The sequence below is a fragment of the Gorilla gorilla genome, chromosome 18 (assembly GCF_029281585.2).
Source record: "Gorilla gorilla gorilla isolate KB3781 chromosome 18, NHGRI_mGorGor1-v2.1_pri, whole genome shotgun sequence".
Taxonomy (NCBI): domain Eukaryota; kingdom Metazoa; phylum Chordata; class Mammalia; order Primates; family Hominidae; genus Gorilla; species Gorilla gorilla.
In genome coordinates this window covers 35,536,251-35,546,189 of record NC_073242.2, presented here as the reverse complement: position 1 = coordinate 35,546,189, position 9,939 = coordinate 35,536,251, and the positions used below count along the sequence as shown (strand labels likewise).

The 9,939-nt window shown below is 51.6% G+C and overlaps 1 protein-coding gene across 14 annotated transcripts in view; it reads left to right on the top strand.

Moving 5' to 3' along the window:
• Positions 1-1,640: 1,640 nt before the first annotated feature.
• Positions 1,641-9,939, top strand: part of LOC129527637 (sorting nexin-29-like) — a 173,974-nt gene continuing 165,675 nt past the window's right edge. For 5 of the 14 annotated variants that reach the window (XR_008672650.2, XR_010131351.1, XR_010131352.1 and 2 more), the window contains exon 1: positions 1,642-2,502. Coding sequence is in view for 9 of the 14 variants with exons in the window: in XM_055365884.2 (XP_055221859.1) it covers positions 2,160-2,502 (343 nt within the window). In the remaining 5 variants the exon portion in view is untranslated. Of the gene's footprint in view, positions 2,503-2,545; positions 4,673-9,939 lie in introns of those variants that run through there. The other 9 variants (XM_063699649.1, XM_055365882.2, XM_055365889.2 and 6 more) reach the window with 7 other exon arrangements.

Genomic DNA, 9,939 nt, shown 5'->3' with positions numbered 1-9,939 from the left:
CCACGTTGGCCAGGCTGGTCTCGAACTCCTGACCTCACGTGATCCATCTGCCTCGGCCTCCCAAATTGCTGGGATTACAGGTGTGAGCCACTGCGCCTGGCCGGTGTGTGTTTTTTTAATCCCTAAAGCTTGGTAGTTTAATATTAAATTCAAATTACTGTAGCCTAGGACTCTTTTGAAAAATACTTGACAGCTTCGTTTTTGACCTATCTCATTAGGCTGAGTTCTCTTTTATCTTTACAATACAGATGTTTAAAATGAAAATACAGATCGGCCGGGCGCGGTGGCTCACGCCTGTAATCCCAGCACTTTGGGAGGCCGAGACGAGCGGATCACGAGGTCAGGAGATCGAGACCATCCTGTCTAACACGGTGTAAACCTCGTCTCTAATAACAATACAAAAAAAAATTAGCCGGGCGTGATGGCGGGCGCCTCTAGTCCCAGCTACTCCGGAGACTGAGGCAGGAGAATGTTGTGAACCCGGGAGGCGGGCTTGCAGCGAGCCGACATCGCGCCACTGCACTCCAGCCTGGGCTACAGAGCAAGACTCCGTCTCAAAAAAAAAAAAAAAAAAGAAAATTAAAATACAGATCTAGATCTGGATTTTGTTAGGTTTTTTTTTTTTTTTAACAACCTAAGGTTGTTCAGAAACATCTATTCTATGTATGTACTTCTTTAGTCTGTAATTTCTAGGCAGATTAGTTGCACCCTGTCTAGACTCCTTTCAGAAAAATACTAACAATATGTTTTTCTCTGTCTTGGGCTCCACATGGGTGAATTACAGGAAAGCTTAACAGGTACTCAGAACAACATTTTTTCCTACTTCATGAAGGGCCTAAATGCGAACTCTTTAAAGTATTTCTCGTTTGCTTTTGTTCTTTTCCCAGGTTTACCTAATCTGTAAGTGTAAGATGCAGTCGATGAAAAGTACTATGGGAATTCTTGAGCAAATGAGACCATTCAAAAGGAAACCACTTCACGTAATGGTGCATAAGGAAGCTAGACTCACCAAAATAACCCTGTTAGGTAAGCCGGATACACCATGGAATACGGCAATCCTCTGTTTAATTTGCAAACCCTTTGGCAGGGAGGAGGAAAGGATGGAAAAATTTGGGTGAAGGCTTTATATGACTAGTCAAACAAACGGTGAGTCACTGAAATTTTCCAGTTAACAATCCCTTCTGCCTGGGCAGAGCCTGGGCCCCAGCGCTTTATGAGCCACACTGCAGTTTTAAGCCGGAATATCTCACGGTTTTATTGTTTCTTCCACGAAATGATTACATAAAATGAAATCAGCTTTGCAATCTGCACCGGCTTTGAAACGAAGGGCAAAATCTGGCTGGGGGTGAGGAGAAAGAAGGTGGAAAGAGAATAAGGTACGGAGACTGTGAGGCAGAGAACGCAGGAAAGGTGGTGAAAAGAGAATACAACAATTTTCGGGAGCTGAGTGTATTTTTCTTCCCCACGTTATAGATGCTGTCCGTTTTCCCCCAGCCTGTGTCCAGCAGGCCAGAGTGGACCCCTCCTATGGGCGAAAATACTCTCGGTCTTCGGCCCAGCCCAGAGCTGCACCAACCAGTGCCTGCCGCTGCCCCCCCCCCCCCCCCACCAGGTGACAGGTGGGGCCGCGGAGCGGCCACCAGACCTCCGCCTCCTCGCGTTGCCTGCCGGGAGCCGGAGCCGCTTCCGGTTGCGCCCTGTCCCTGAACTTCGACTCCCGTCGGCCCCCGGGAAAACCGCAGCGGGGTAGCGCGGGCGCTGCCGGAACTTGTAGTTCCACCTCCCGCCGCGCTAAATAGCCGGAAACGGGGGCGGCCAGAACAGAGAACTCGCGAGGCGAAGGTACGGGTGGCGGCGAGGGGTCAATCCGCGCCGGGCGTGGGGTTGGCTGTGAGGCCGTCGGAGGTGGTTGGGTGGGAGGAGATCCGCTCACACACACGAGGAGGAGGGTTGAGCCGCCGCCGCCGCCTCTGTCGTCGTCGCGAGTGTGGAGTCGGGACTGGAGCTGCTGCCGCGGCGACGCCGGGATCTTTGTCGCTAGCTCCCTGCCCTTCTGCCCCGCCGCCTTCCCTCGGTCAGCGTTGCCCACTCCTCCCCGGCCGGGCGCCCCTGCCTCCATTTCCCGCTCTCTGTCCACCACACACACGGCCCCCCCGATCATGGATCCGGGCAGTGGCGGCGGCGGCGGCGGCGGGAGCAGCAGCGGCGGCAGCAGCAGCGACTCGGCGCCTGACTGCTGGGACCAGGCGGACATGGAAGCCCCCGGGCCGGGCCCGTGCGGCGGCGGCGGCGGCTCCCTGGCGGCGGCGGCCGAGGCCCAGCGGGAGAACCTCAGCGCGGCCTTCAGCCGGCAACTCAACGTCAACGCCAAGCCCTTCGTGCCCAACGTCCACGCCGCCGAGTTCGTGCCGTCCTTCCTGCGGGGCCCGGCAGCGCCGCCACCCCCAGCTGGCGGCGCCGCCAATAACCACGGAGCCGGCAGCGGCGCGGGAGGTCCTGCGGGTAAAGGCCCGGGACGCGGGGCAGCCCCGGGGACGCGGGAGGAAGTCAGGCCGGGCGCCGGAGCCCACATGGCATAGGGGTGCGGTCCGGGGGCGCGCGGCCCTGGGGCCGGGTCGGCACGTGGGGCGCTGACAGTGGCGCCGTCTGCCTGGGTGGGGCGCCCCGAGCCCGGGAGCCGGCCTTCGCGGGGCGGCCCGCGGCGGTGGCCGGGCGGGGAGCGGACAGCGGGCAGCGCGCCCAAAGACCCGGACCCGAGTGCCGCCCCTCCGCGCCCCTGCCCTGCTGTGGAGTCCGCAGTTACCCCCTTGAGATGGGAACCGTATGGGACGGAGTGGGGGCCGCGGCGGATCCCTGCCACGAGGCGCAGAATGAGGACAGATGGAGCCAGGAGTCATTTGGGTGGGCGTTTAGAGATCCCAGGAGTTGGGGAGGACAAACGGCCGAGTTTTCCTTTCACCTTAGGCCCAGCCGAGGTGGGTGGATCACGAGGTCAGGAGATGGAGACCATCCTGGCTAACACGTTGAAACCCCGTCTCTCCTAAAAAAATACAAAAAATTAGCTGGGTATGGTGGCAGGAGCCTGTAGTCCCAGCTACTTGGGAGGCTGAGGCAGGAGAATCACTTGAACCCGGGAAGTGGAGGTTGCAGTGAGCCAAGATCGCGCCACTGCACTCCAGCCTGGGCGACAGAGCGAGATGCCGTCTCAAAAAGAAAACAAAGCAAAACAAAAGAACGTTGTGAATGTGTAACACTTGTGTTCACACTCAATCCATCACCTTTTCTATCTCCACTGCCACCACTGTAGACAGGCACCATGTCTTGCCTGGACAACTGCAATAACTCCTTAACCACCTGCTCTTTCTCCACCCTGCCCCCATTATAATTCATTCTCATCCCAGGAAGAGCCATTTTTGTTGTTGTTGTTGAGAGGGAGTCTCACTCTGTCACCCAGGCTGGAGTGCAGTGGTGGGATCTCGGCTCACTGAAACCTCTGCCTCCCGGGTTCAAGCAATTCTCCTGTTTCAGCCTCCCCAGTAGCTGGGACTACAGGCGCACGCCACCATGCCTGGCTAATTTTTGTATTTTTAGTAGAGATGGGGTTTCACTATGTTGGCCAGGCTGGTCTCGAACTTCTGACCTCAGGTGATTCACCCGCCTTGGCCTCCCAATCATGCCTTGGGATTACAGGCATGAGTCACCGCGTCCGGCCTAGGAGCCATATCTTAAAACCTAATTCAGATCGTGTCACTCCTCTGCTTGAATCCTTTTTTTTTTTTTTTTTTTTTTGGTAGAGAACGGCGTCTCGCTATGTTGCCCAGGCTGCTCTTGAACTGTTGGCCTCAAGCGATCCGTCCGCCTCCGCCCTCCCAAGTGCTGGGACCTTCCTAGAATTAGGCAGAAAAGCCCAAACTCCTTCCTCTGGCCTGCAAGGCCCTCCCTCCACCTCTTCAATCTCCTTTTCTCACTCACCCTCTCGAACTCCTGACCTCAGGTGATCCGCTCGCCTCGGCCTCCCAAAGTGTTGGGATTACAGGCGTGAGCCACCGCACCAGGCCTATTTTCTCACTCACCCCCTCGCTCCTGTCAACCCCTCCAGGCAGGGGCCTTGCAATTGCCCCTCCTTATGGAACACTTTCCCTGGGGATCTTCCCGGACTGGTTTCCTCTCATCATCCAGGTCTGGGCTCAAAAGTCGCCTCCTTAGAGAGGCCCTCCGGGATTGCCCATCCGCCTGTGCCCACGCTTTGTCCCGTTACTCTAGTTTTATTTCCTTTCCCGCTCGCATCCCTCTCTGGGACGAAGTCGCCCCATCACTCGTGGCTTTCTTCTCTGTCGCCCCGACAGGAGTGGGAACCTCAGGAAGGCAGGGGAGGCGTCTTGGGCACTTGGGGACAGCGACGCCTCCTCGCGGGGTCTCGGGTTTACCCGGAGTCCCCAGCCCGCGTAGCCTCAGCACCGCTCTCCACACCAGGTCCGGCGACCTGCATCTGCGCCGCGGTTTACGTTCCGGGTCGGCGGGCGGGCCTCGTCGGCGGCCAGGCTCTACTTCCGGGGCGGGGCGGCCGGGGCGGGGCTCCTGTCTCCCGGCTTGTCTGGAGCTGGGCGGCCGCAGAAGCGGCAGCGGCGGCGGCGCGGCGCAGGCACCGGCCCGGGGAGAGGCACCATGAGCGGTGAGTGGCCTCCCCGCCGCTGTCACCTGCCCCGGCCGCCCCGGCTCCCGCCGCTCCAGCTGCACACTCCGGCCCCTGCGTCCTCGCGCCCCGCTCCCTCGCAGACCCCCTCCCAGTCGCTCCCTTTTCCAGACCCCTGGCCCCCAGGACTCCCGGCTTGTGGCCCCTGCTCACCTGCGGGTCTCTGATCTCCCATGGCCGGGCACTCCTGGTCTCCTGACTCCTGCCCATCCATAAAAACCAGCTCCTAAACCCCTGTCCCCAGTTGTTCCAGTCCTGCGACCCCCTTGCCTAGTGTCCAGACCCCCAGTTCTGAGACCTCCCAGGTCTCAGTCTCTCCTAACTCCTAGACCCGCTGCGTCCCAGCTCCAGTTCCAGGTCCCCCATCCCCAGTCATCCCCGCTACCCAGGCCCCTGGTCTCCAGTCCCTGCAGTTTCCACACAGGCAGAGTCTTTCTGGACAGTTAGTTTGCTGACCCCAGTACCCCCGTGTCCCGGGAGCTTCTGGTCCCCAGAGGAGCTCAATTCTGCAACCCGTTTGTCTTCCCCATCCCTCTCATCCCTCCCACCCCTGTTCCCAGTGCTTTGCTCTTCCCATCACCAGTTCTTCCCAGTTACCCACTCGGCTTCCCTCTCCGGTCCTGGCTTTTACATTTCGATGATCCTTGCATATTCCATCCTTTTCCATGTCTTATCCTGGCTCATCATTATCATTTAAGATCTCTCTTGCCTTGTCCTGCAGCCATTCCCTTCTTGTCCCGTGCCCAGCCCATCTGGGGACCGTCACTTCGTCCTTGTTCTTCCCAGTCCAAACTTCTTCCTCTCACCATCGAGGGGGTGGTGTTGGTGGGGATGCTGGAAGTGAGAGGGAGGTGGGTGTGGACAGCTCGTCTTCAGTGTTTTCTGAAGTTTAGTCCCTTGACTCTACCCTCTTTTCCTCTGAGGAGTCTTATTGGTGTTTTGGTGCTAAGTCATTCCTGGGTGTTGTATGTGGAGATGGGAGTGACTCAGGGAAGCCTCTCAGCTCTCCCCTGACTGTCTGTCCAACCACTCTGGGATCTGGATTTATTTAGGAAGCCCCGCCTATCCTCCTAGTGCCTGTTTTCCCCTCACTGTGGAATTGTTTCTGAGGATCCCTGCATCCAGCCCTCCTGGCCGTTGTCTTCCACTCAGGCATTTCTGGAGCTTGAGCGGGGGCAAGGCCAAGGGATACTGCTGTCTTCAATTTTAACTTTTAAAGTTATCTCTGTGGACCTTTTTTGTTGGTTGTTTGTTTAAATAAGTGATGTGCCTTTTGTTTTTGTTATTCAAGGGCAAGATTTGTGAAATGGACAGTCCTAATAATGAGGGGGCTGGTGAGGGGGAGTTTCCTGGGAGATAATCCACCTTTGGTTGACAAATCAAATGATTTTAAGCCTAAGTATGGTTTCTGATTCATGAATGTTAGTAATACCTCAATAAAGATGTTATGAGCTGGCTTCCACCAGGAGCTGAGGTAGGTTGGCGTAAGTGCAGGCCTTGAGGCCAGACATCCTGGGTTCAAATCTTGGCCCTGCCACATAAACCTGTGTTATTTAAGAGTAAGTTCTCGACCATTCTAGGAGTCCCAGCAAAATGAGGATACCTAGTAGTACCTGTCTCCTAGGCTTGTAATGACTAAATAACATTCATCAGTTAAAGTGATTGGTACTGTGAATATCACGAGGTGCATTGTCAGAATCTCAGAGCTGCCTGCTTTTGTTTCTGCAAGAGCTCATGTGGGGTAGGAGTGGGGTTGTTTTTGCCTAGTTAGGAGAGGAGGGCTGGGACTAGGCACTCTCTGAAAATCTTTTCCTTTTACTATGACCGAGGAGTCTTTGCCACAAGCTCACAGTTCTGGACCCTTTTCGTTTTACCTTTAGCACAAGAGACAATGAAATTGATAGGCCAATAGAAATTGATCAGTTTATCTTTCAAGGAGAAATAATATGAAAACTCTGGTGGCACGCATCTGTAATCCCAGCTACTTTGGAGGCTGAGGCAGGAGAATCGCTTAAACCCTGGTGCCAGAGGTTGCAGTGAGCCAAGATCAAGCCACTGCACTCCAGCCTGGGCGACAGAGCAAGACTTCGTCTCAAAACAAACAAACAAACAAACAACAAAAGAAAACTTTAAAATTTAATTAAAAAATCATTACGTCTGCTGGATGTGATGGCTCACACCTGTAATCTCAGCACTTTGGGAGGGAGATGCAGGCTATCACTTGAGATCAGGAGTTTGAGACCAGCCTGGCCAACATGGTGAAATCCCATCTCTACTAAAAATACAAAAACTAACAGGGCATAGTGGCAGGCGCCTGTAATCGCAGCTACTCGGGAGGCTGAGGGATGAGAATCTCTTGAACCCAGGAGGTGGAGATTGCAGTGAGCGGTGATCATGCCACTGCACTCCAGCCTGGGCAACAGAGTGAGAATCAGTCTCCAAAAAAAAAAAAAAAAAAAAAAAATCGTTACATCTAAAGCCAAAGAGAAAAGGAAACCAACAAATGACTTTTTAGGAAAAAGCATTAAGGATGAAAACCTTCTTTTGGAAACATTGTAATTGGGGCAGAAAAAGTGCTCTGTGAAAATGGAAGGGGAAGTCCAATGATATATTTTAATTGTTTCTTGAGAATGCAGTTGAAAGTGGGTTTCCCCACTTGTGGGGTGGGTAACTGGTACACGATAAAATAAAGTGGCATGGAAATATTTCCTCTTTCTTCTGTTCCCCACTTATTTTATTTATTTATTTATTTTATTTATGTTTTAGAGATGGAGTCACGCTCTGTCACCCAGGCTGTAGTGCAGTGGCAGGATCTTAGCTTACTGCACCTTTCGCCTCCTGGGTTCAAGCAATTCTTCTGCCTCAGGCTCCCAAGTAGCTGGGACTACAGACATGTACCACCGTGCCTGGCTGATTTTTGTATTTTTAGTAGAGATGGAGTTTCGCTGTGTTGGCCAGGCTGGTCTCAAACTCCTGGCTTCATGTCATCCACTTGTGAACTCCTGGCTTCATATGATCCACCTGCCTCAGCCCCACAAAGTGCTGGGATTACAGGCGTGAGCCACTGCGCTCCGGCCGTAACATTTTATTTTATAGTGTATTTTAAAAACTCAGAATCTAAGGTTTAAACAGTGCACATTGGTTTGTGTTTTAAATCTTTTAGGTCTCTCCCTCACCTCCTGTTTATTTTATTTTTATTTTTTGGTATTTTCAGAGCCGTGTAAACATCACCATAGTTAATTTCACAACATTTTAATTACCTTAGAAAGAAACTTTGTACCCATTAGCAGTCATTCATCTTTTCCCCTCCCCTCAGACCCTGGGAACCACTCATCTGCTTTCTGTCTCTGGATGTGCCTGTTGTGGGTATTTCATATAAATGAAATCATACAATATGTGACCTCTCTTATCTGGCTTTTTTCACTCGGTATAATTTTCCTGAGGTTAAACCACATTACAGCATATATCTGTACTTCATTCCTTTTTGTGGCCACATTATATTCCTTTATGTGGATATCATATATTTTGTTTATTCATGCATCAAAAATGGGCATTTGAGTTGTTTCTACTTTTTAGCTGTTCTGAATAATAATGCTACTATGAACGTTCACGCACATGTTTTTGTGGGGGCAAGTCTCTTCATTTCTCTTGGGCATGTATGTAAGAGTGGAATTGCAGGGTCATATGGTAACTGTTTAACCATTTGAGGAGCTGTGTCAGACTGTTTTCTAAAGTGGCTGCACCATTTTCAGTTCTTACCAGCAGCATATGAGGGTTCTGTTTCTCCACACCTTCCCCAAGAGTCTTTTTAATCATAGACATTCTAGTGAGTGTGAAGTGGTGTTTCTTCGTAGTTTTGATTTGCATTTCCCTAGTGACTAGTGATGTTGAGCATCTTATCTTGTGCTTATTGACCAATTGTGTATCCTCCTTGGAGAAATGCCTCTTCAGATCCTTTGGCCGTTTTAACATTCGGTCGTCTTTTTATTGCTGATCTGTAAGAATCCTCTGTAATTTGTAGATGCCAGTCCCTTATCAGGTTTATTGTTTACAAAAATTTTCTCCCCTTCCATGGTTTGTCTTTTCATTTTCTTTTTCTTTTTCGAGTTGGAGTCTTGCTCTATCACCCAGGCTGGAGTGCTGGAGTGCAGTGAACAATTTCGTCTCACTGCAACCTCTGCCTCCCAGGTTCAAGTGATTCTCCTGCCTCAGCCTCTGGAGTAGCTGGGACTACAGGTGCACACCCCCACACCCAGCTAACTTTTTTGTTGTTTCAGTAGAGATGGGGTTTTGCCATGTTGACTGGGCTGGTCTCGAACTCCTGGCCTCAAGTGATCCGCCTACCTTAGCCTCCCAAAGTGCTGGGATTACAGGCATGAGCCACCGTGCCTGGCCAATTTTTGTATTATTAGTGTTGATGGGGTTTTACCATGCTGGCCAGCTGGTCTCCAGCTCCTGACCTCAATTGATCTGCCTGCCTCAGCCTCCCAAAGTGCTGGAATTACAAGCCTGAGCCACCGTGCCTGGGCTCTTTTCACTTTCTTGGTGGTGTTTTTTGAAGCAGTCTTTTTTTAAACTACAGGCTGCCTTTTAATCTCTCTCCTTTTCCCCTTGCATTTGCTGTTGAAGGAAACACAGTTATTTATCCCAAGATCCTTTGCAGGCCTCTGCTGATTGCATCCTTTTGGTGTGGCATAAAGTGTTTTTCAGTCTCTTGTATGTGCTATAAATTGGTAATTAGAGTCTGCTGTATTTTTGAGTTGAAAATGTTTGAGTAGAGTCAGAGGCAAGATGGGTGCAAAGCTGAATACATTAAGTACAAATAACCAGGCAGTGGAATGGCGCTAGGTAATATATATATACAAGATAAATGGGTATCATGAGGCCAGAAACAACTAAGATGACCATTAATTGGGGAGTAGGTAAACCTAGTGTGCTGTGGACACCTGACGGAAAGCCTCAGAAATGTTAAAAGGATTGATAGGGATTCATACACATCACCGTGGCTGCATCTCAACGTTAATGTTCTGTAAAAAAAAGCAGGGTGGGTCTGGCGTGATTGCTCACGCCTGTAATCTGAGCCCTTTGGGAGGCCCAGGTGGGAGGATTGCTTGAGTCCAGGAGTTTGAGACCAGCCTGGGCAACATAACGAGATCTCATCTCAAAAAAAAAAAAAGCAGGGTGTAGAATTATACCTAAAATATATACCTTGATGCAAATTAAAACATACCGAAGACAATATTTAT